Source organism: Raphanus sativus, chromosome 3 (assembly GCF_000801105.2).
Source record: "Raphanus sativus cultivar WK10039 chromosome 3, ASM80110v3, whole genome shotgun sequence".
Lineage (NCBI taxonomy): Eukaryota > Viridiplantae > Streptophyta > Magnoliopsida > Brassicales > Brassicaceae > Raphanus > Raphanus sativus.
Genome location: NC_079513.1, coordinates 16,316,212 through 16,342,064, shown reverse-complemented (window position 1 = coordinate 16,342,064; position 25,853 = coordinate 16,316,212). Strand labels below are relative to the sequence as shown.

The following is a 25,853-nucleotide window of genomic DNA, read 5'->3' as shown; positions in this document are numbered from 1 at the left end:
AAAACTTGAAGAAGATGGGGATGAGAGAATAAAAAACTCATTTTCGAAAAAAACAAAGGTATTTTCATGAATAATCCAAACTTTTAAGATAAATAGAGCAAATTAAAATTCTAAAAATATGGGTAATTTTGTGTTTGACTTCGAATTTTGAGTCATTTTACTAATAGCACATAATTATAATATGTATTATGCAAAATATAATAATATAATTTAAATATGTATACTAGTGGAAGATATATATATATATATATATATATATATTTCATTAAATTTTAGTGTTTTAATTTCATATTTGATTTCAAAATTGCATTGATATTATTTTAGTGCAAAATTTATTGTTGTTTATGTATTATATTTCTATATTATATGAATTGATATATTTATTGTAAATTTTATTATTAAACATATAATTTATTTTATTTGAACTGTTTTATTGTTCATAATTATAATAATTTTTTGATCTGTTTGATCTGCTATTCATGATCCATTTAGTCCAATTGATCTGCATTTGTTCAATTTCATTAAGAACCTATACGTTGACTAGATGGGACCACACAGGATTAGATATACTGTATATTTTTCGTATTTTAGGAACTAATTATGACGGAAGCGTCGATATGGCGAGGATAACTTACACAGATGACTAAACTTTTGGTTGTGATTAGGAATATATTCTTTATTTTCTAAAGATGCATGTTCCTTGCCTATTCTGTTCAAAAATTATAGTTATGTTAATAATATTTATGGATTTGGAAATCCATTTTAAATACTTGAACGAAGGTGTTCTAACTAATAACACACTTCAGTTTTATTACTCTGAGCATTCACCAAGCAAAGTGTTCTTCTCCAGGAGAGAGAAGATCGATCAGACCAGGGAAGCAAAGCCATGGTTGGACCAGGAAGACCTCAAATCGTCCTCTTCGGTTCTTCAATCGTTCAGTACAGCTTCATCAATGGTGGCTGGGGAGCCACTCTCGCTGACGTCTACTCTCGCACGGTTTCTCGTCCTTCTGCATCTCCCTTCCATGTTTCTTATTTTCAGTGGCATATATATAGCTATTGAATCTGTTCTCAAACTTAAGTGGAGAACCTTCACTCATTATTTGTCTTCAGTATCAACACCACAATGATTAATGATTTAGCAGTTAAGGATTCAATCTTTTCATGCATGTTCACAGGCTGACATCATCCTTCGTGGTTATGGTGGTTGGAACTCCAGATTTGCCGTAAAGGTCCTTGACCAAGTCTTCCCAAAGGTACATAAACTCTGTTCCCACAAGTGTAGTTGGACAACCTAACTAGATTTGTTTTAGTTAGAGCATCTCCAGTAGGAAATTCATTTTGAACGTGCCTACGAGAGGTCTAAGATAAGTTGTTCCAATGATAAACTTCAAATATACCTTTAAGGTGTTTTTTGCCGCCTTTTAGTTCTGAACTTTAATAATAAATAACTATAATCACCATTAAACTTTTAAAAATAAATAATAATGCATACCAAAAATATTATGCACAATATCTACAACATATCTATGTATATTTTGGTTTATTACATGCCCGAGCAAATATTTAGTTTCTTAAGAAAAATGCATGAACTAGAGAAAATGGTTACGGAATGATACAGTTGTGTATATATATATTAATATAATTATTTTATATTAATAATTTTGATTTTAAATTTAACATATTTATATATTTTATGTATTAACAGTACATAAAAATATATTTGATTAAAAAATATATATATTTGATTATTTATATAGTTATAAAGATAAAAGTGATAAGAAAATTAATATTAGTAGAATTATATGAAAGTTTTATAATTCTAAGGAGTGAAATGGAAAATAAATAGTGTTTAAACTTTTTCACTATTTAAAACTTCAAAATTTTAAAGTTTCATTTTAGACTTATATCTTAAACCGTTTGAAGGTTGGTTGGAAAGCAAAAAAATTCAAAATTTGAGAGTTTAAGGTTTGTTCGGAGTGTTCTTATAGTTAGGTATGGGTTCGCGGGTCAATCCGCCCCACGATCCGCGGATCGAATGATTATTTTGCATTCAAAAATCCGATCCGCATAACCCGCGAACCAAATATCTTATATCCGCACCCGCCCCGCTAAAACCCGCGGATAAACCGCATGACCGGCGGGTGATAATAATTATATTAAAAATAATTTATTTTAATTATATATTAACTATTTTGAAAAATAATATTAAAATAAATAAAAATTTATATATTTTATATATTTTTTACGAAAAATAATTATTTTAATCATATATTTTTTTTAAAAAATAATAATATTAAAATAATGCATTTATAATTAAAATTATTTTTTTTTAAAAACTTTTTTTTTATATTATGCGGGTTGGCGGGTACCCGCGACTCATATTTGGCTAACCCACACCCGCCCCGCTTAAAATAATTTTAACCCGCGCTCGCATCCGCAATTCAAAATTTTCAAATTTCTAGACCCGCACCCGTCCCGCGGCGGATCAAACGGGATGGGACCCGCGGGCTTTGATCAAAATTCCCAGCCCAACTTATAGTGAGTGTCTTATGTAAAATTCTTTAGTGAGAACTCTTAAAGTTTTGCAAAAAGGTTTAGCCTTTCTTGTATGTTTTTTTTTTTGCTTAGGATGCTGTAGTACAACCTTCTTTGGTGATAGTCTACTTTGGTGGGAATGATTCAAAGGCTCCTCATCCATCAGGCCATGGACCTCATGTTCCTCTACCCGAATTCATTGAAAACATGAGGAAGATTGGGGAGCATCTTTTGGTACTAATGCCCCTTTTGAAAGTTGGAAACTTTTTTATTCTTGGAGTATTGCTAACTCTCATGATATCTTTACAGAGCCTTTCGGACGAGACCCGAGTCATTTTCCTCTCTCCACCACCAATAAATGAGACACAAATCGAATTAGTTTTTGGGTACATATCTTTAATAACTTCTGAATCGTCCTATTAGTATTAGACGTTTAATCAATATCACTTTGTAACATTGGTAGAGGTGCAATAAAAGGAAGGAGTAACGAAGATTGCCGTCCATATGCAGAAGCGTTGTTGAATCTATGCAGTGAGATCAATGTGAAAAGTGTTGATCTTTGGAACGCAATACAGCAACAAGATGATTGGTTGAACACCTGCTTCACGTGAGTTACCCAACATTTTGTATATACGATACATTTCTAAAACGATTCTTCATCAATCTAACTCCTTGGTTTTGTTTTAACTTCATAGAGATGGGATCCATTTCACAGCCAAGGCAAGCGAGATTGTCGTGAAAGAGGTATTAAAGGTAGTAAAAGAAGCGGATTGGAAGCCGAGTCTTCACTGGAAGTCACTACCGATAGAGTTTCCCTTTGATTTTGGTGTACCAAACTCCCTAAGCCTTAGTGAGATAGAGTTAAGGAGAAACGAACAGTTGGAGTCACCACCTAGTGCAACTCTACTGTAAAACGTTTATAGTACATGCTACTGGAATGGTGTACCAGTTCCAGGCTTTATTTGCATCCTTTGTTTTATATCGTTCAAGTCTTAGGATCATAACAAGGTCGTTGAATAACATGCCAGTTCACATAAGTGGGGTTTCACATGGGCTGACAGTGCAAAATCTTTGGATCCCACAATTCTTTGTTAAGTTTGAAAGCCCTAAAGTCTTAAATTGTGACTCAAACTTTTAAACTATTGTACAATATTTTCTTTTATTCTGGTTAGTAAGTCTAGGGGTGGACATTTTATCCATAAATTTTGATTCAATTCATTTTTCATTTTGATTGGATCCGGAAATTTTAGATACCATAAATCTTCAAAACAAAGTAAATATTAAAAACTAATCTAATCTATTAAAATTGAAGTACAAATTTAAAATAATCCAGATTTTTCCTAAAGAATTACAAGTGAATGCCATTCCCTTTTTTACTCTTAATCATAAATAATTTTAATATTAAAATTACAAAATACATAATAAATATTGTTTCCTTAAAATATCATATATGTTACACCAGGTTACCTAATATTTAGCTAACATAAAAGATTGAAATCTTTCATTTCCTAAACAAATATAAATCATAAAAACAATAATCTGCCACAAAATTATGTTGTAGGATATGTTTTCCAAGATCTTAATTTTTGGTAAATAATACTTACTTTAATTTTGGGGTGATTTTCTGATTTTTATACTATGAGTCGGTTTGAAATGTATATTTTCCAAAATATGGATTCGAATACGAATTAAAAATGTTAAATGTTTATCAAAATATTTAGAAGTGTGTCTTTAATACTTTCATTCAACCAAAGTAATAAACAGACGTGTTATTATTAAAAAAATTGAAATTTTTTTTTCAAATCATATGGAATTTGGAGATTAAAAAAAATAAACACATGACAGATACGAACAAATATTTAGAAACAACATTGTGATACATCTTTCTTCTATGGTTTTGGTATTTATGATATTTTATCTAAAATCATTTTCTTTTTAACTGAGTAGTTTAAATATGTAAACATAACAAAAGAATTTTGAAATTAAATTTAAAAATAGTAGTATCAGTAAGAGACATAAAATAGATATCCTAAAATGAGAAACTCTAATGTGATATTGATCAATAAACACCAAAATTCTGTTTTGAAGTTAATAAAAGGAGGACAAAACAGAAAAGATTAGATTGTACAATTAATATTCGATATCTACGAAAAAATAAAAGAAAATAACACCCGCACGGGTGTGTGGATCAAACTCTAGTATCTGTTAAAAACGAAGTAAACCACAAGTACTAAAAGATTCAGACTCAGATACCACTCGCTCTGACTTTTATACAAATAAAAATATAGCTACAATTAAATGTATAATATTTGATAATTATTATTTAAAGATATAATATTGTTAATTTTATTTATAAAGTTACTTGTAAATTTAAGAAAGGAATATGGAATCTTTATAAAATTACAATTTTCTAAATTTTATATTTTATAAAAATTTAATGTTTAATATTGTTAATTTTATTTATAAAGTTACTTATAAAGTTATAATATTGTTAATTTTATTTATAAAGTTACTTATAGAGCTACTTATTTATAATTCTATAATATTGTTAATTTTAGGATATACGAAGCTTATATGATACTTTGAATAAATTATAAGAAATTGTTAGAAACATCACAAGTTAACTACTTTTAAAAAATACTGCTAATAAAAAAAAATATACTAACATTTGAGTTTATGCTTTAGTGATTATTGTTTATGGTTTTAGTATTAGAGAGATGGGGTTAGATTTATAAATGTTATATAAATATTTTTAAAAATTAGCATAATGTTGGTTTATCACAAATTTAGGATATTTGTGAAAATAGTCATTCATTAATGATTGGGAAAAAAAGTTATTCATTAATGATAAATTTGAAAAGTGATATCACAGTTATGATATAATTGAAATTTCCCTATAAATAACTATTGATGTTTACTTTGGTTTATTTTTGCATTTTAAATTTATATATTACATTAAACCTCTTTTGAAGTTTCAATCATTATGATTTACCTTTAATTTTCAAAAAAGAAAATAATCATGATTCACTTTTAATCATTCCTAGTTAACAAAAAAAGAAAAGAAAAGAAAAGTACATATACAGTATAATCTCTATGAATTAATATTTGATAAATTAATTATCTTTATAAATTAATAAATTTCGCCGGTCCTAACTTAGGACGGTTCAAAATTCGACACAAATCGATAATTGTTTTTAAAATATATGTAAATATATAGTCCCATTAAAATTATAAATTAATAATTTATATGTATACATATTTTATATAAGTAAAAACCTATTATTATACTGTTTGTTTTATATTCACAATGGAATTATCTTTATATTTCTTAACTTTTAATATATTTTTGATTAGATTTACTAATATTATATCTAAAACCACATTTAATTTCTATGCAATACATATTATATACACCATATAATAAAATAAAACTAGTATAAATGTCAAATTTTTAAAAATAACAATTAATATCTATACACTAAAATCAAATATAATTCTTATCTTAGAATAAATATATCTTATAATAAGAAGTCTAAATCAGGAAACTTTCGTAAATTAATATCTCTATAAATTAATAAAATTTCGAAGTATCAACATTATTAATTTATAGAGATTCTACTGTACATGAAACCCGAAATATGGAATTCTCCATACACACATTTGTTCAATACTAGGGCTGGGCATAAAATCCATAACCCAAAATCTGAACCGATCTCAAACCGGAAAATCCGATCCTATCCGGTCTGAAATGTAAAAAAGAAAATACTCGAATGGATCTTGTAGGGTGTTACAAAACATATCGAAATCCGAAATATTATTAACTGAACTGAGCGAATAACCCGAAAATCCCGAAAACTCAAAAACTGAAAAATATCCGAAGAAATCGATCCGAATGTCCAAATTAATACACAATATAAATATTAAAAACATAAATATGTAATTCAAATATTCAGTTCCATATTTATTTAGATATATGATATCTAACAGTAATTATTTAAAATTTAAATAAATATCTTAAACAGTCCATTATATATAAATAAGTATATATTTTTTTTGTATTGCTCTTAAATTTTAAATTTATTTTGGGTATATCCAGAATCCAAACAATATATGGTTACTTCATGTATACTCGATTTGATCCGAAATTGATGTGTTATATCCAAAAGAATCCGATCCATACTTGTAAATTTATTAGAATGGAACTTAGGAGGTGTTACAAAATAGAACCAAATTCCCAAAAAATCTGATCTGAATCCAAACGGGTAGATCTATTTAATACTAATAAAAAAGTAAAAAAAAAAGAAAGAATCAAAGAGTATACACGTAACCGAGAGAGCTTAGCAGAAAAATACAGAATTTTGATGCCCTTTTTCAAAAAAAAAAAAAAAAAATACAGAATTTTGCAACCACGAGAGGGGCCAGATATATACAGACCGCTTGTTTGACACCTCAAGTTGAGGCTAAACTAGTGAAGAACCCCAAACTCCTTTTTTTCTTTTTGATAATAACCACGTAAGACTTGCCGGCGTGCTTTCCATTTCTTCTTTTATTTAGAGTTATTTTCATCCCAAGACAGTTTATGACTTTTTATTACAAGATGAGACACTTAATGCGGGTGAGGTAGTTTCTCGATGAAAAGACTTAAAATGCCCCTGACTAAATCCTAATTAACGCAACTTCCTTATTTTCTTTAGTTAGGTTTGGTAATTGGTTCAGTGGTTTTTAAAATTTGAATTGTTGGTGGGCCCGAGTTTTCAATAAACCTGATTTAATCAATTTGCGTCTCTTCAACTTTCCATTTCTTTTTTATCGTTCCTCCATTACTCTCTGTGTTTACGAGACCCAAAGCTTTTAGAGGAAAACTTGAGGAACGATTTTAGGTTGTGCCATTTGGTGGTGATTTCCGGTGATATAAACCGACGGCAGCGGGAGAAGAGATCTAACGATGGCGAGGACTCGTGGCAGTCGCGGCAAGGAAAGAGAAGAATGTTAGTTCTCCGGTCTAGGATTTTTTTTCCCGGTTTCGCATTGGTTTAGACTAATTTAGGATTTATATCTGTCGTAGATGCGGCGGATTCCGGTGTCGATATAAGAGAACCAAAAGTGGACTCATGGACACAAGCAGTGTACACATGGACACCAGCACACCAGCGATGTGCTCATGGACACCATCAATGTACACATGTCACACGTGTACACTAAACTTAAGATGTCCATATGTACCATCAATCACATATGCATATAGCAGCTATGCATATACTTAACCCATGTTCAAAAACGCGCCCGAGTTGGCCGATTCCGCGGCGGTTAAACGCTCGACGGTGAAGCTCCGCCGCGAATACACCCTATGCGTTCAAAAACTCGGGAACAAAAGAATTTGGCATTTCCATGTTCAAAATCGACAGTTACATCATAGATTTATCATGTTTCGTAACTAATAACAAAGAAATATAGTTAAAACATAGTGAATCATCAAAAATATTGATGCTTTACGTTAACAAAAATGAAGGACGGCTGTAAATTAGGGCTGGAGAGAAGCAGAGGAAGATGAAAAGCAAATGACCATTTTATCACTGATTAAAAAAGTGAAAAAAATACAGAAAAAGGATGTTTTGGGCTTCGAACCCAAGAGAAGAGGGACATTTAAAGCTTGTCTAACCGCTGGACTAAGAGAAACATCTTGATATTACACAGATATTAACATATCTAACCCTAAACTTGAGAATAGTCCTAAAATAAAATCCCCGAGTACTCCCCGAGTTTTTCCCGATTTTCTATTAAATTGCTAGGCCCAGATCAGCCGCACGCGTTGCGCCTAGCGAGTTTTCGAACATGGTATTTAACTAATGGACAGCTAAATTTCAGTGTACCCATGGATACCATTAGTTAATGTCTAGTACGTATGAACATCTTAAGCTTAGTGTATACTTTTGGTGTACATGTGTACATTGAAGGTGTCCATGAGTACACTGATGGACACCATCAGTGTACACTGAACTTAAGATGTCCATATGTACCATCAATTAACTATGCATATAGCAGCCATGCATGTATTTAACTAATGGACATCTAAAGTTCAGTGTATACATGGATAACATTAGTTAACTATATGCATGACTGCCATATGCATAGAGAATTGATGGTACATATAGACACCAAAAGTGTACACATGGACATCAGCGGTGTACACTTAGAGAATTGATGGGACATTTGGAAAACCAAAAATATACACAAGAACACAAGCAGTGTATACATGGATACCATTAATGTATATATGGACACAATCAATGTACACATAGACACCAAAAGTGTACACTGAACCTAAGATATCCATATGTGCCATCAATTAACTATGCATATAGCAGGCATGCATATAGTTAACTGATGGACATCTAAAGTTTAGTTTACACATGGACACCACCAGTTAACTATATGCATGGTTGCCATAAGCAAGGTTCAATATACACTGATGTTGTCCATGTATAGTGTCCTTGTGTACATTGATGGTGTCCATGAGTACACTGATGTTGTCCACGTGCGCACTATCAGTAGTTAACTATGGATGCCATATTCTAGGTGCGTGGACAAAAGTGTAAATTGGAAAGCAAAACATTGTTGTACACATGTACACTATGTTGATACCTGTTTGTGTTGCATGAACATTAACGTCCACATGGACATATCCTGTTTTGTACACATGTATAGAAGTGTATGTGTTGAACTCTTTGTGGTTGTTGGATGGGGGGGGGGGGTGAAGTAACTGTCCTAGTTTGTAAAAATGAGATTAAAGGGGATTTGAGAAGATGACAGAAATAATAAGTAGAACATACTAATTTCTGGACGCAAACCGTCTGAGGAATATGCAGTATTTCTGAAGTTTTGATTTTTTCTTTTTTTGTTCAAATGAAGGAGAAAGCAAAGTTGAAAAAAAAACTGTGAGATGTTAAAACCCAGAAAATCTGGACCGCCAGAGGTTAGATGGCTGATGTAATCGGGTGGTTTAGATTAGGTAGATATAAGTCTTGTCAAAAAAATCAAAGGAATCTCCACCGTCCAAAATAAAATAGAGATGAAGGGTTGAGAAAAGTTCTCGCTAAAACAAAAAATTTAGTTAGTCAAGGTGTTAGCGCCTCAGGATATGTAGTAACTAGCTAGTTAGAACAAGTGGGAAGTTGTTATAAAAAACTATCTTAGTAGTGGTAAGTGTTTTATTTTGTAATTAAAAACATGAAACTGCCCCGTGGTGTAAATGTTTCTTTTAGGTGTAAATGTTTCTTTTATTTAACAGTGTCGGCTAGGTGAGTCCACATAGGATTAGGAACTTGTTTTTTTTTTCTTTTGTTTTTTCTAGGAATCATTATTATGGAATTCTGGTCGATGTGTCAGTAGTGAGTAGGATCTAACTACCATAACACAAATGATTGAATTTTTTGATTGTAATTAAAAAAACAACTCCATATACTAATAAATATCTAAACAATAAATTATTAAAAAGAAAAGGAAGAGGATAGTGTAGCAATTGTTGGAATTCTTTTTATCTATGAGTAATTTAAAAAAAAAATCTTAAAATATTAAATAATTTTAATTAATATACTAATTTTATTTAATTCAGAAATCCATTTTAAATACTGTATCAGTTTTGTTTATCCCAGAGCCTTCACCAAGCAAAGTGTTGTTCCTCCTTCTCCAGGCGAGAGAAGAGGAAGCAAAGCCGCCATGGTTGGACCAGGAAGACCTCAAATCGTCCTCTTCGGTTCTTCAATCGTTCAGTACAGTTTCAGCAATGGTGGCTGGGGAGCCACTCTCGCTGACGTCTACTCTCGCACGGTTTCTTATTCTCCTCCTCCTCCTCCTCCTCTGTTCTTTGTGGCATGTAGCTCTATTGAATCTGTTCTCAGACTTATTGTTCAAAAAGTGGACAACTTTCACTCAATTACATGTTTTCTCTGTCACCAACCTAATGATTGACTGGTTCCTTTTTGACTCAGATCAGATCCATCACTGTAACACTTAAAAAAGATTTAATCTTTCGATGCATGTTCACAGGCTGATGTTATCCTTCGTGGATACGGTGGTTGGAACTCAAGATTTGCCTTAAAGGTTCTTGACCAAGTCTTCCCAAAGGTGACATACTCTCTGTTCTGACAAGAAGCATATTTAAAGTGTCAAACTTTATGTATGAATTTTTGATGTCTCTGTTTTTTTTTTTACTTAGGATGCTGTAGTACAACCTTCTTTGGTGATAGTTTACTTTGGTGGGAATGATTCAATGCCTCCTCATCCATCAGGGAAGGGAGCTCATGTTCCTCTCTCTGAGTTCATTGACAACATGAGGAAGATTGGGGAGCATCTTCTGGTTAGCTAATGCCCTTTTCAAAGTTTGAGACTTTTTTGTTAACTGAACTCATGGTGTCTTCTTTCTTAACAGAGCCTTTCAGACAAGACCCGTGTCATTTTCCTCTCTCCACCACCAATGAACGAGAGACAGATCGAGTTAGTTTTTGGGTATGTATCTTCTGAGAGAGCTGGTTTAATCTTCCTCTTTAGTATTAGAAGTTTGATACACTGTGTAACATAATGTGGTAGAGATGCAATAAAAGGCCGGAGAAACGAAGCTTGCCGTCCATATGCAGAAGCGTTGTTGAACCTATGCAGTGAGATCGATGTGAAATGTGTTGATCTCTGGAACGTTATACAGCAACAAGATGATTGGTTGAACACCTGCTTCACGTGAGTTACTCTGATGCTTAACTCTAGAAATGATAACTCTATCAAACTAACTCATTGGAGGGGTTTGTTTTACTTTATAGAGATGGGATCCATTTCACAGCCAAGGCAAGCGAGATTGTGGCGAAGGAGGTGTTGAAGGTAGTGAGAGAAGCGGAGTGGAAACCGAGTCTTTACTGGAAGTCCCTACCTATTGAGTTTCCTTTAGATTATGGCGTACCAGACTCGCTAAGCCTTAGTGAGCTAGAGTTATTCAGAAACGAACAGTTGGAGCTACTAACTAGTACGGCTCTACTGTAAAACGTTTAGAGAACATACTAGTGGATGGTGTACTATTTTATTCTCTCTTGTGTGCATCAGATATACAGAACAATATGCATTCGAATGTAAAAAACTCTTGTTTCCGTTTGGGGTATAATGACGGTTGTCACTCATCCATGTTTTGAGTCTTTTAAGAGTATCATGCAAGTTTACATACGTGGGTGTTAAACCGAGCACAGCTAAGTGAAACATTGGTCTAGATTCTAGAAGATGATGGATATATATAGGCTGATGGGAATTTTTTCAATTATTTTTTTTTGTAAATTGTTTTATGGTCTCCAAAATCTTTAAACCAGTCCTGATATAGTCATATCAGTAGATACAGTGATGTTCAGATGCACCAAAATATCCTTATATCTTAGCATTTTTGTGTTCTACTTCTCTTAGAATGTGTAACGCCATGTCTCTTCATCTCATATGACTAGTATACAGATTCTACTTTTGACATCGGCTGACAATGCACAACCATTGTATCCCACAATTTTTTGTTTAGTGCTCTCCCCGAACTACGCTAACGTGGTGGCTTATGGAACTTTAGTTAATAATGGAGTTCATGAAGGAGGGAACATTTGAAAGGCTTCCGTGTCTTTTATGGAGTAAATCCTTCTACCGTCAGGCATCAACTAGGGAGTTTCCCTTTAGAAAGGTACAAGGGTTCAAAAATGGCAGATAAAGTTCTCAGGTGGCAACCACCTTTCAGGCGTGGTTTCAAGACACTGGTAAGCTCTTTCTTAAATTACAGAACGCTATCCTAGTAAGCATTAGAAACTTGAAGTTGCATCAATGTGTGTTCGTTTTGAATATTAGCGCCTGATGAGTCTGTTATGGTTTTGATATATCAAAGACGTGTGACACTAATGCAAAAAAAAAAAAAAGACTCGGACAATATTATTGTTATATGATCAAATGAAAGAAAGGACAATTGAACGTCTTCACTCAGCTTAGTGGAATTGACAGTAGCAAAAACAGAATGATACACACATACACACATAAGGGTCCAAGTACCGTTGACGAACTGACCGGGGGATGACCTTCGTTACCTAGCTCGTCTATACACCCGTAGACAGAGCTAATGCCATTAGTGTCAAGGTTTTGGAGCTAAAACGCTTTGTGTAGATTGATCTGACAATCCTCGTCCCTTGATCACACGTATCCAGTATCTTAGGTTTCTGAATGCAAGCACATACTGGTACCTATTAAATGGAATAAAAGGAAGTTAGCTTTGCATAGAGAAAGAGACTGAGAGAATAAGGATTAGAGTAGAGGGTTCTTACCTCTTCACTACGTCTTCCAGATGGAAAACGAGTGAATTGACTTGAAGACTGGTTCCGTTGGAAGCAAGGGCTAAGATCAAGGTGATCAACAGAATGATCAACTGAAATGGAAAAAGTTTCCAAAGACTTGCAAATATCAATTGTACCCAAACTAAAATTTATAAATATCCGATTAAAACTAAAACTTTTGACCCTAACACTCAAAATCTGAACAAATACTAATCAAATCCGAATGTCCACCCTTAATCTGAAGCAAATAATGCAAATATACAATACTACTAAAAAACAAAAACAAAAACATTACATTTTATGCCAACTTGCATAAAAGGAAAAAGGAAAGAAAAAATAAAGCAAGAATATCTAGAAATGATGATGAAAAGTTGAAAACTTTAATTATGATTATCTAATTGATTTGAAATTATAGATATTTTTTTTATAGATTTTACAGTCTATAAAAAACCTAAAATATATAAGAAAAAATTGTTTTCTGTAGCTTTAAAATATATCTATCTATATATTATTACTTAAAAAGTGATTTTTCGTAACGGATCTCTCATGTTAAAAATTAGAGTGGTTAATATCGTTTATACCCTTAATGAATAAATTATATAAATTAGTCAAAACCAAAAACAAATTAAAATTAATAATAATAAGAATTATCCAAAATCTAAAATATATATTTTAAAATGAAAAGATAATTCTCATATACATTGTGTTGTTACCCGAAAAAGTATATTTTAATAAGAAAGTTAAAAATTTAAAAACAGAAAACACATAACTAAATATCAAGTTAAAAATTATTTTGTATAATTAAAAAGAGAATACGAACTAAATAATATATATATACTTAATATATATATATTAATAAGTAATTATAAAATATTTATGTTCGCATATGCGGACTAAACACCTAGTTAAACTTAAAGCATGATAGGTAACAATTTGTAAAAATTTAATATAGGTTTTAATTTTTAAAAATAAAGATACAATAAAATTGATAAAATCTAATGATATAAAATTAAGAAAAAATAAAGTTAAGGAGATAAACTTCAACCAATCCCCTCGTTATTTTCTGGAAAAAAATGTAAAATTCACTAAAAGCCAACTAGCATAAAAAAAAAGGAAAAAAAAAAATAAATAAAGCAGGAATATCTAGAAAATACGAGATAGGCGTCGATTCAATTATTGACATTTTCATCTCCACCATTGATTAAAAGAAAAGAATAATAGCATCTTCCGTAACGATCGTTAACTCATAACGTTCGGCTTCTGTCACAGCCGTTTAGAAGTTATGGTAGTAAACGAGTCAGAAAAGAAACGGCGTTAAAATATAGGTCGGTGGCCGGTACACGGCTCATGGTTATCAACTCAAAGGGCAAATACTTTTCCTTTACCTAAAATTAAGGCAAGCAACACGTGTCTACATCTTATTGGTTATCGCTTGACCGCCTATGACCTAGTCGGCTTCATCCTTGCGTATAAATAACACCTTATAGACCTCTTCTCCTTCACAATTCAAGTCTCGAAATTATATTCAATAAAAAAAAAATCAAACTTCTCAATTCTCTCTCTCTCAAATCGCAAGTTACAACCAAACCAAGATGCAGATCTTCGTGAAAACTCTCACGGGAAAGACAATCACCCTCGAGGTGGAAAGCTCCGACACCATCGACAACGTGAAAGCCAAGATCCAGGACAAGGAAGGGATCCCTCCGGATCAGCAGCGTCTCATCTTCGCCGGAAAGCAGCTCGAGGATGGTCGAACCTTGGCCGACTACAACATCCAGAAGGAGTCTACGCTTCACCTTGTCTTGCGTCTACGTGGAGGTATGCAGATCTTCGTCAAGACTCTTACCGGAAAGACTATCACTTTGGAGGTGGAGAGCTCCGACACCATCGATAACGTCAAGGCTAAGATACAAGATAAGGAGGGGATCCCACCGGACCAGCAGAGGCTGATCTTTGCCGGGAAGCAGCTTGAGGATGGGAGGACTCTTGCTGACTATAATATTCAGAAGGAGTCGACTCTGCATCTCGTTCTCAGGCTTCGTGGTGGTATGCAGATCTTTGTCAAGACTTTGACTGGAAAGACTATTACTTTGGAGGTGGAGAGCTCGGATACTATTGACAATGTCAAAGCCAAGATCCAGGACAAGGAAGGTATCCCTCCGGACCAGCAGCGTCTCATCTTCGCTGGAAAGCAGCTCGAGGATGGTCGCACCTTGGCTGATTACAACATCCAGAAAGAGTCTACGCTTCACTTGGTCCTCCGTCTTCGTGGTGGTATGCAGATTTTCGTGAAGACATTGACCGGTAAGACCATCACACTTGAGGTGGAGAGCTCTGACACAATAGACAACGTGAAGGCCAAGATCCAGGACAAGGAAGGCATCCCTCCGGATCAGCAGCGTCTCATCTTCGCTGGAAAGCAGCTCGAGGATGGTCGCACCTTGGCTGATTACAACATCCAGAAGGAGTCGACCCTTCACTTGGTCCTCCGTCTTCGTGGTGGTATCTAAAACCCCCTGTGTTCGGGTTAAAAGTCTTATGTCTTTTTTTTCTTTTGAAAGCTACTTATGCTTTGTGTTTTGGGGTTTATAAAGCCCCTGATGAATAATTGATGATCCCTTTGCGTTCTTGTTTCTCTTTCGTTATAACCCAAGTTGGAACTTTTCTATTTGTGAAATATATGAGTCGTTGCTCTTTATCCTTGTCTCTTTACTTGTGCTTTGTGAGCTTATAAATATTGTGTCGTTTGCTATTTAGTGTAGTATGGTTCGATTTAGTATTATCAGGTGACAAGAATGAAGTTTAAGTAGTTGCTTAGCATAATACTTCTGAGATCTTGCGACTGAATGGGGCTGTAGCTTTAACGTTTTGGAGACCTGCGGAAGTGGTTTAGGGTTTTCTCACGCTCTGCTTAGGCAACTACGTTCTCTTTCTCTTTGTTATTGTCTTCTACTTTTACATTGGAATTAGCTTAAAGCCCAATGCCTTTATGGTTAATAATGCGGTTTCTCAGACAGGTGGTTAAATACTTAATAGTGGCGTTTGGAAATTCATTCTCTTTGTTATAGATAGTATTTTGCTTACATTCATGTGTTTTAAAATTAGCTTCAAGTCTCATTGTGGCTACTTTAGCAACAGAGTTTGATAGTGTAGTTCTTCAGATTTAGTCTCATGTGGTTCTTCCACGCCTAGATGTCTGTAATGCTCGAGTAAGAGGAAGATGATTCTTGTAGATTAACCTTTCTCTGGTAGTGAGAAAAGTTGTTGTAATGGAAAACTTGCGACTTAAAACAGATGTTCTCCAGTTGCTCAAAAAAAAAAACAGATTTCTCCTGTGTCCATTTGGTAACCAATCATAAAAGTACGAAACTAGGCCAAAAGGGTGAAGGCTTTCTTTGATTTTCATCCATCAAAAACAATATAATGCACTGTACTCTGTAAAATATATATAACCATCAGAAACAAAATATTACAAACAAGAATCCAGTGGAAAGATCCAAAAATGTTCCAACAAAAGAATAAGCAAATTGTGGTTTAATAACAATGAAACCTATTGTATATTATTGGTTCAAGTGGCAACCATTTCCAGTTCTAATTCTCCACACTACATTATGAAGCTTGATCTGAACCTCTTGTTTCACTTTCCCATCGACAATGTTAATGATGCTGTCATCTATAAGCGGATTATCATGCGACTTCATCCATTTTCCTATCTGCATATCCCCCAACATCTCAGTATCCCCAAATGCAATTCCAGATGTGATAAGAGGTTGGATATCAAGTTCAGTTTCTCCCATTATGTCATCAGCAGAGAATGTGTCATAATCGTACACTTCCTGCAATCACAGACAAACCACATAAGTTGCATTCAGAATAAAAAAACCTCCATATGTTTTAGGATGGGTTTACCAGTTTCACTGGACCATAGCTCTCAGGAACAGATAGCATGAACTCTTGGTTCCTGCAATGTATTGAGTCGTGTTGTGTACAAGAGAATGAAAGAGAAACATTCAGCGTTTCTCGTAAAGAAGATGGATCATCTTCTTCCATTGGCCGTGGCTGGAAAACCCACTTTCTTGACCCACGATTAGAACGTTTTCTGAGAAAAGGTAACTTGATTATCTCTAGTCTCTCTCGAAGACAAAGAATGCAGAGTCTTTCGAAATATACACAGTTTTACATTAGTGCCCAGAGAAAGAAATTAAAAATTCGAAATCAGTGTCATCTCTGGTGCTGTTTGTTTAACCGAAACAAATCAAACAAGTTCATATACCTACGGTGCACACATGTTCCGGTGTACACACTTTGATGAACACGTTACGGTATAACAAAAATATATATCATTTGACTGATTCTACTTTTGTCATGGGCTGACAATGCACAACCATCGGGATCCCACAACTTTTTGTGCACAACCATCGGGATCCCACAATTTTTTGTTTAGTTTGAAAGAAAAAACTCAAAATGTCTATAATATTTTTAAGTGGGGCACTAGGCCCATAATTATTTCCAACCAGGCTAGATATAAAGTTTTCTTTGGGTTACATGATGCTAACCACAGCTGAAAGAAGATTTTCGAAATTGATGCTAATAAACATTTATTTGCAGTTTTTTATGCTACCAAAAAAATTAAATGAGTTAGTTATATTATCAATTAAAATGGTTATGGTTGAAAGACTTGATTATATGATTCTAAATGATGATTTTGTAGAAAAAAATGTAAGTAAAATTATATTTCTAATAATAGGTGTATATAATATCACTGTTTTTATAAACAGATTGTAGGTTTTGATTTTTTTACTAAATAATGTATTTATGTTATTTTTCACTGTTTTGCGATTTCGATAAAATATATACAAAGACATAGTTTTAAATTTTGATTGGGGCAGTATCAAAGGTTGGTCCGGCACTGCTTATATAAAAACATATCGATCATGTTTCAGATAAACTAAGAACAACATTGTATTCAATCAATAACAAAAAGTGATTTTTAGTAAGAATTTTAGATGGGGTTTCCTGAAAAAAAATTTTATTATGGTTTTGTTAAACCATTTCAAAATTTCATATAAAACTATGAGATTTAAATTTTTATTTTTTAACTAAAAAATTATATCAAAACATTTTAAATAACTAGAAAGATTGTAAATACATAACTTAATATATATATATATATAATAAAATGGATTTTCAAATAAAAAATCTAATAACATTATATTTTATTTTAAAAGTTATATTTAAATATAAATTTATTATTTTAATAAAAATCACCTTATATTTTTAGTTAGACATCTTACTCAGATTTAATATGTTATAGTTTCCTCATGACAATGGAATATATGAGTTTAAATAATATTTCAGATGGACTAATCTTGTTTATCTTTACATTCTTGTTTCATTTATATATAATATTGCTTATTATTGAATGCATACATATTTATCATTTTTTTTTGTCGACAAAAAATAAAAAAATAAAAATTTGTGGTAAAGTACTAAAACACCGTCAAAGAGGTCAAACCTTATAAAGCCTTAACCACCGTCGTTTACTTTTCTAACGTTCAACGACGGAGAGAAAAGACGAAGACTCGCAGGTGATAACCATTTTCAAACAGTGTGTAACCGTTACTTTTAATTATCTTCATGGATTCACCACCTCCTCTCACATTCTCAGCTTTTTCTCCTTCTTTACATCTTTAGAGGGTTTTGTCAGTTTCATCATCCTCTCCTCCATCACTTCCTTCTTCCTTTCCCTCTCTCTAGATGGATTCATCTCCTCCTCATCTCCCCTCTGTGTCTTCTTCTTCGTCTTCTAACAGAGAGGAAGAAGATGTTGATCCCCTGTTTAATCATCGGGATTTAAGCCGGCCCGATCTTACCTTGTCCGGTGGGAACGCTTCAACGGCCGGTGTTGAACAACGCGTGTCCTGCTTCGCTGTGGTTATCATTTTCTGGTTCTTTGGTTTGTTTCCGACACTTTTGACTTTGCTCTGTTTTTGAAAGTCTTGTCCTTTTTAGGGAACTGTTGTCTGAATTTGACTGTCTTTTTTTATGACTCAGTGTCGATGGCTATGATTGTTGGTGTTTACGGACCAAGAAACGTCTGGATTGGACCCAACTCTGCTCTTCTTATTGAACCAAACACCATTTTTGTCCAAAGCGTAAAGGTTGTTGTTGTCTGGTTCACTCTCTCTATCAGGAGAGACTGTGTGCTAAGTTGCTGAGAATGGATTTTTATTTCTTTTCTTTTTTGGTTAGGTGAAAGAGTTAGATGACTCAAAATCTGGACTTGAGTTATTTGGGTTCTATACATCTCCTCCTCTTGATCTTGTAGTGAATTGGTCAGAGTCCCGCTTGGCTTCTGTCTTACATAACTCTTACAACGTATGTTAAAGATTCTCATGACTGTTTCTTTTAAAACATGTGTTCTCATCAAAACCTGAAGTCAAAAGATTCAAACTTACCTGATTTTTAACTTCTCTCAGGAATGGCCATACTATCTGAACAAAGGGGCTTCGTTGAATATTTCATATAGTGTTAAACCGGAAGGCCGTTCAGCACGGCTTGTGGTCGATGAAGGTTGGTTTGTGATCTCTTTTGTTCTTGTTTCTTTTGTGGGTCATCTTTCTATGCTTGCCTGCTGGTTGGATTAATCATGAACCCAAAGTAATACACAAAAGCTGTTCTTTATTGATGTTTGTGTAAGTGTTGGCTTTTAAGGATTTCAACTGATGATTTCAATCCATAGGACCTGCCTCTTATGAGTTATTGGAGAAACATGCATCTCAGAACACAGCTCTCTCATGGAATCTGATTCGAGGTTAGTCAAATGGGACTTCCAACTTATATGTATTTGTTGTCTCAGGAGTTAACCAAATCCCTTTACAGGTAATGGTACTATTGAAGTGAAGATAAGTAAGTCTTCAAGTTATTATGTTGCTGTGGCCAACTCCAACATGAAGGACGTAGAGGTAATAATTACCTACTTTGGAATAAGTTTTGGTCTCTGTTGTGTTTGTTCTTGCACATGTCCACTTCTTTTACTTGAGGTGATCTTTTCTCCAGGTGAAACTGGATATTGATGTAAGGGCTATCTTGTATGATACTAAAGAATCATTCTACAAGTGTACCTTCAGCAACGGCGAGTGCACATTCAATGCAGTGTCTCTTGTTGAAAATTCTATCGTCTTAACTTCACCAGCACCGAGACAGGTATGATGTATTCACAAGGAAACACAGCCACACAATCTATATATATATGCTCATGTGTCATTGCTCTGAGCTCAGGGACCATCAGTTGAAGGAGAAGAAGAAGAATGGTATGTCAGATTCTCATATCAACCTAGATGGACTTCATATGTAGTTGGCACTGGTAAACTATTTCCCAATCATTTTAAAAGCAATTTATAATCAGATTTGAGCATTGAGAAAGTTTCGATTTTTGGAACCATATGCAGGTTTGGTGACTTGCTTCATGCTGGTAGCTATACAACTCTGGAAAAGGTTACAGTGTAATGGTGGAGAGAGTTATCAAACCGACAATGATTCAACGAGAACACGATTACTTGTGAACAAAGATGAGGATGGTTCGTCTAATGAGTCTTTTGCAGCAGATGATGCTGATCTTGAAGACTTTACTGGTAATGAGGGTGAAGCAAGTAATAGCACTAGACGACTATGTGCCATTTGTTTTGATGCTAAACGAGATTGCTTTTTCCTCCCCTGTGGCCATTGCGTCTCTTGTTATCAGTGTGGAACAAAGTAAGTTTAACAAGTCTCTCAACATGCTCTAATATAATATAATATACAACTGTCTACGTATCAAATCTAATGGAGTAGGAAATATGTTGTTAGTTATCGTATTGAGATTGATCCAAAATAGCTAACGTTCTGATGGTAAAATATGTGCACAGGATAGCAGAAGCTGCTGGGAGTTGTCCAGTCTGTAGAAGGAAGATGAAGAAGGTGAAGCGAATTTATACAGTATAAGATGTAGTGTTCAAGAAACTGGTAGATGGTAATTATACATTTTGTAGGAGATTAGTGTCTGTGCGGGTTACCGCATAGACTGATTTTAATCATATTTAGAAAACCCGTTAGGTTTATGGTCGATTTGCAGTTTTTTACTGACGAACTAGGCATCACATAGACCGATTGTTAGAACACTCAGGTAGTGCTGGGCATAAAATCTGTCACCCGAAATCCGAACATAATCCAAAAACTTGATCCGTATTCGATTTGGAATGTAAAAAATACTGAATAGATTTTGTAAGATGTTACAAAACATATCTGGACCCGAAATGTTATTAACCGAATATGAATGGCTAACGTGAAAAAACCTATAAAATCTGAAAAATATCCAAAGAAACCAAATTAATATAAATATAAATATATACTTCAAATATTCAAATTTTGATATTATATCTAACAATACGTGTTTAAAATTTAAATAAACACCTTAAATATTCAATTTTATATAAATCTATATTTTTATGTTTTGCTTTTGAATTTTAGATTTTACTACTAGTACATCCGAAGAGATCTGATATAATTTAAATCCAGATGATATATGATTACTTTATAGATTATAAGATAGAAACTGATCTGAAAACGATGTGTTATATCGGAATCCGACCTGTACTTGCAAAAATATTAGAATGAAACCTACACTGCAAGAAAACAGACAAATTATGACAGAGAAATTCGTCAGAATAACAAATGATGAATATTTTTCGTCGGATATCTCTGTCGAATACTTCCGTCAAAAAAATTCGATAAATATTTTCGTTATAATTTTCCAACAAAAATCTGACGGATGATATTCGTCAAAATTTAATAAAATATTTTTTAAAAAATATATTTAAAATATAATATTTAAATTAATTAATATTAAAATATATATACCATAGTTTATAACAAATAATTTTAATTCTTCATATATAAATATAATAAAACTTGATCTTTTATATATAAAAACTATAAAACTTTAAAACATTTTTCAAATATATTTATTATAACGTTTTTTAAATTACAAAAACTCCAAAAGCATTTTATAAAATATTTTAAAACTTTCTAAATTTCAAAAAAATTGTTTTTAAATATATATAATAAAGTTGCATTAATATAAAGGAAAATTCTCCTAAATAGATTATTTTCATGTTTTTATCACAAAAATAGATCATAGGGAGGAAAATCACCAAAATGTTTTATTTAATAGGTAAAAAAACCTTTATACCCTAGATATATAAATAAAAATAAATAAATAAAAATTATAGTTTCAGACTATATGTTTCAAATTCAAACTTTATATAATCTTTTCTTTTTTGAGTTCGAACTGAATTCGAACTTTTTTATAGACACTTTTCTCGAAATTATATGTTTTTCAAATTTGAACTTTTTTATAGACACTTAATATGTGTTTATATGACCTAGTACGTATCCAGGTTTACATTAATATTAAGTAAATCATATCAAAAATATTTAATCCTTTAACATCTGTAGGAAAATTCTGACAAAACTCCGACGAATTTGGTTAGTTAGTCGAAATTCTATTGGAATATTAAGGCGAAATTCTGAGGAAATGAAACCTCAAACCGAAACCCCAATATATAAGTTTTTGTCAGAATTCTGTAAGAATATACTGACGGAATTCCGATGAAATAACCAAATTTCAGAATATTAAATAATTTTAGAAAATGTTGTAAATTTTTTAACAAACGTTATATAAAAAATTATAAATTAACAAGAACAAAAAAAATTAAATCCAAACTATATTTATATTATGCAATTAAAGAACTAACAAATCCAAAAATAAATATTACATGCAATATGATTACAAATTTTCTAAATATTGTTCCTCTACTCAGAATCTGAAGAATAACCAGACATAAATGAAAATTCATCCGAAATTTCCAACAAAATTCTGACAATTTCACATTTCTCGACAGTTTGTCAGAATTTCCTGAAAAAATTCCGACACATTCTATTTCGCTGGTATTTTGTCGGAATATTTCGACGAAATACCGACGCCAATTTATTATTGAGTTTTTTTCTGTGTTTCGTCAGAATTTCGTCAAAATATTCCGACAATATTTTTATCCGTCATAATATTCATCAGGATTTGCCATGTTTTCTTGTAGTGCTAGAAGGTGTTATAAAAAGAACCAAAATCTAAAATACCCGATCCGACGCCAACGAGTATCTGAAGCTCATGCTTACACTTAGGTAAATGATGTTGTTTGAAAACTCGAAAACTCGCTAGGTGCTATGCGGGGAAATTTTTTTTATATTTTTATACGTATTTTTTTTTGTCAAATATTTTTATACGTATAATACTTCATTTATACGTATGCTACAAAATTTTATGTATAAAACATGGTTTATATATAAATCATCATTGGTATTAAGTTTCATAGATTTATTTATAAATGCATACCAAAATAGATCTCATAATATAATTGTATCAAAATTAGTTCAAAAAAAAATATAATTGTATTTATTATTTACATAAATATAATTTTTGTATGCATTCTAAACAATTATTTATTGTAAATGTTCCTGAAACTATTGGTCACTCAACTCAAGTAACGCATGGTCGTTTGAATCTACTGGTTGTGACCTTACGTTTACTTCAACAAAAAGTTGTATATGAATTTTAGAGATGTTTAAAAAGTAGAATTTTAGAGATTTTGTTGGAGGAGAAGAGAGGAGAGTTGGGGAAGATGTGGTAAATGATGTTTTGGGCTGGACAACTAGTTCCAATAATTTGGGCCAAATATGATTATGCCGAGGAAGAAACGATTTTACTCAAAAAAAGAAAAGCCTAAATGTTTTCTTTCGATAATCGTTTTCCACTCACTAACTCGTCCGAGCGTAGAATGTCACCGAATTGCCTCACTTCGCTAGGGTCTCATTCCGATTCACGTTTAATCGCTCGCGTAATCGGCTATGCGTCGGATTTTTTTAACAAGTAGTAGACATAGATTATTATTTATTATGTTAATAAATAAAACAAATTGATTGGTTACTTAAATTTATTATTAATATAAATTGAATTCATCAATTTCGAAAAATAATAGATTAGTTATTTAGTTCCTTAATTTTATGTAAAATATATATTTAATAATAATAATAAATTCAGATATAAATATAAATAATAGGAAATATAGTTAAATGTTATAGTTCAAAATAGTATTGATAACAAATAGAGTTCATACTAGGACTAGACAAAGGTGTCCTGCAGTCACCACGAGTCAACTTTTAATCAAACGAATCAATTCCTAAACCCTAACAGCCCCAAACTGTAGCAGATCCACTCCCTAACAAGTTCGAGACATGGCGTACTCCGCCCTCATGGCGGGGAATAAGAAGATTCCGGAGAGAAAGCGAAGATCAGGAACGCCACCTCGATCGAAAATCTTAGACAGCAAAAACCTCTTCCATCATAGAAGAAACTCTAAACCCGATAACTGACGCTGTTTCCGGGACTCCTCAGCAGTCCTCTAACAAGGAGCAGATGCCATACATTTGATGAGTTACCAGAGCAGCGGAGCTTACGAAGGGTCGTGTACCAAGACCCAACCGATCTGCACATGAAAGAGCGAGAGTTATACCTCCAGGCTCCAGGGGACACCGGATCGAGACTATTCTTTCTTGATGTGCATAGTCCGAGAGAGTGAAGACTCGACGAGCAACTGCAGAGACGCCGGATGTTGTATTATGAGAATTAATGAGAGTTTATGAAAATTATTTGAGAGATTTTGGTGAAGAACTAAGAGAAATATGTGAAGGAATCCAAGAGAGAGAGAGAGACAAGAATATTTGAGGAACATATTTCCTTAGATTGATTTAGTGTATACAATAGTTACATAAATAGATCTAGCAAGGAGAATAAGACAATGAGAATGAATAAACAAAGCATATCTAGGAAACTAATATAAAACTCATGAGGAAGTTGCCAAGGAGGAAGAGGACAAGAGAGTTTCTGCAGCAAGGAATAGATAGTGACATCTCCCAACAGCTCTTTTCCTTAATCACACATGTGACTCTCATTTGAATTTAAGTTCATGATCTTATTGTCCATGATCTTACTGTCCATGATTTTCTGTCCATGTTTTCCTGTCCATGATTTCCTGTCCATGATTTTCTATCTATGATCTCATGTCCATGGTCTATTGTCCATCTTCATGTCTTTACTTTTGCTTTTTATTCTCTTCATGTCAATACTCCTCCTCAAGCTTGACCATAGGGACTTGGTCAAGTTTGGAAACCATGAAACATTCCCTCATTAAAATCTTTACTTGGAAAAACCACTTGAGATAAAAACCAAGGAAAGGAAAAAGAGTAAAACACTTCATGGCAAGAGGATCACTGACAAGAAAAGTGAGATGAGTTTGCTGTTGACTCACTTGATTCACAGCAAAGCACACATCTGGTCTGGTAATGGTTAGATAGATGAGCTTGCCCACCATTCTTCTATACTTCTTGATATCTCCAAATGGTGTAGACTCATAGAATGTGATTGGTTGGCAATAGAGTAACTGGGAGTAATAAAAAATAGAGTAATTGAGTGGAAAAGTGGCAGAGTAAATAAGCGTTAAAGTCAAAGTAATTGTTTCTTCTTAGAAAACCAAGAGGAATAAAAGCAATAGATTTACCTGTGATTCAATAGTAACCAGCGAGAATATAATAAAATAATATTAAATTTTATTCCACTTGATTGGAAACACATTGGCTGAACTCAGAGTAAATAGCTTTTTGGCTGGAAAATTATCGCCATACACGACATCCAATCACACTCATACTCCCCTTCTCTAAGCACCTTGTATCCTTCTTCTAATGGAGTCTTGGTCTTTTTACTCCCAAGGTTTCCTACCTCATTTAAAATATCAAGTGTGTACTTCCTTTGAGATAAAAATAACTCCTTTTTGGAGCGGCATATCTCAATCCCAAGGAAGTACTTCAACTCTCCCAAATCTTTGATATCAAAAG

General features: G+C 33.0%; 4 protein-coding genes and 1 long non-coding RNA gene across 5 annotated transcripts; 4 read left to right on the top strand and 1 right to left on the bottom strand.

The window, feature by feature from the left end:
• The first annotated feature begins 794 nt into the window (after positions 1 to 794).
• On the top strand, positions 795 to 3,741 carry LOC108846570 (GDSL esterase/lipase At2g38180-like). The gene is made up of 6 exons (XM_018619791.2): positions 795 to 997; positions 1,179 to 1,256; positions 2,632 to 2,772; positions 2,848 to 2,924; positions 3,002 to 3,145; positions 3,234 to 3,741. Exons 1-6 carry the CDS (start codon positions 887 to 889, stop codon positions 3,448 to 3,450), a joined length of 768 nt encoding a protein of 255 aa, XP_018475293.1. The 5' UTR covers positions 795 to 886; the 3' UTR covers positions 3,451 to 3,741.
• A 6,428-nt stretch (positions 3,742 to 10,169) lies between these two features.
• LOC108847507 (GDSL esterase/lipase At2g38180) lies at positions 10,170 to 11,701 on the top strand. The gene is made up of 6 exons (XM_018620760.2): positions 10,170 to 10,365; positions 10,585 to 10,662; positions 10,754 to 10,894; positions 10,967 to 11,043; positions 11,125 to 11,268; positions 11,349 to 11,701. The coding sequence occupies exons 1-6, from the start codon at positions 10,255 to 10,257 to the stop codon at positions 11,563 to 11,565; spliced, it is 768 nt and encodes a 255-aa protein (XP_018476262.1). The 5' UTR covers positions 10,170 to 10,254; the 3' UTR covers positions 11,566 to 11,701.
• A 760-nt stretch (positions 11,702 to 12,461) lies between these two features.
• Positions 12,462 to 13,197, bottom strand: LOC130509084 (uncharacterized). Its single transcript, XR_008943222.1, has 2 exons — positions 12,861 to 13,197; positions 12,462 to 12,779 (listed from the first exon to the last, which is right to left on the bottom strand). It is a non-coding gene; the product is annotated as an uncharacterized LOC130509084 (long non-coding RNA).
• Positions 13,198 to 14,365: 1,168 nt separating this feature from the next.
• LOC108847508 (polyubiquitin) lies at positions 14,366 to 15,567 on the top strand. Its single transcript, XM_018620761.2, has one exon. The coding sequence runs from the start codon at positions 14,462 to 14,464 to the stop codon at positions 15,377 to 15,379; it is 918 nt and encodes a 305-aa protein (XP_018476263.2). The 5' UTR covers positions 14,366 to 14,461; the 3' UTR covers positions 15,380 to 15,567.
• Positions 15,568 to 18,418: 2,851 nt separating this feature from the next.
• LOC108844889 (E3 ubiquitin-protein ligase APD1) lies at positions 18,419 to 20,975 on the top strand. Its single transcript, XM_018618175.2, has 10 exons — positions 18,419 to 18,825; positions 18,924 to 19,030; positions 19,122 to 19,247; positions 19,349 to 19,442; positions 19,612 to 19,683; positions 19,752 to 19,834; positions 19,929 to 20,075; positions 20,151 to 20,235; positions 20,321 to 20,624; positions 20,777 to 20,975. The coding sequence occupies exons 1-10, from the start codon at positions 18,627 to 18,629 to the stop codon at positions 20,850 to 20,852; spliced, it is 1,293 nt and encodes a 430-aa protein (XP_018473677.1). The 5' UTR covers positions 18,419 to 18,626; the 3' UTR covers positions 20,853 to 20,975.
• The last annotated feature ends 4,878 nt before the right edge of the window (positions 20,976 to 25,853 follow it).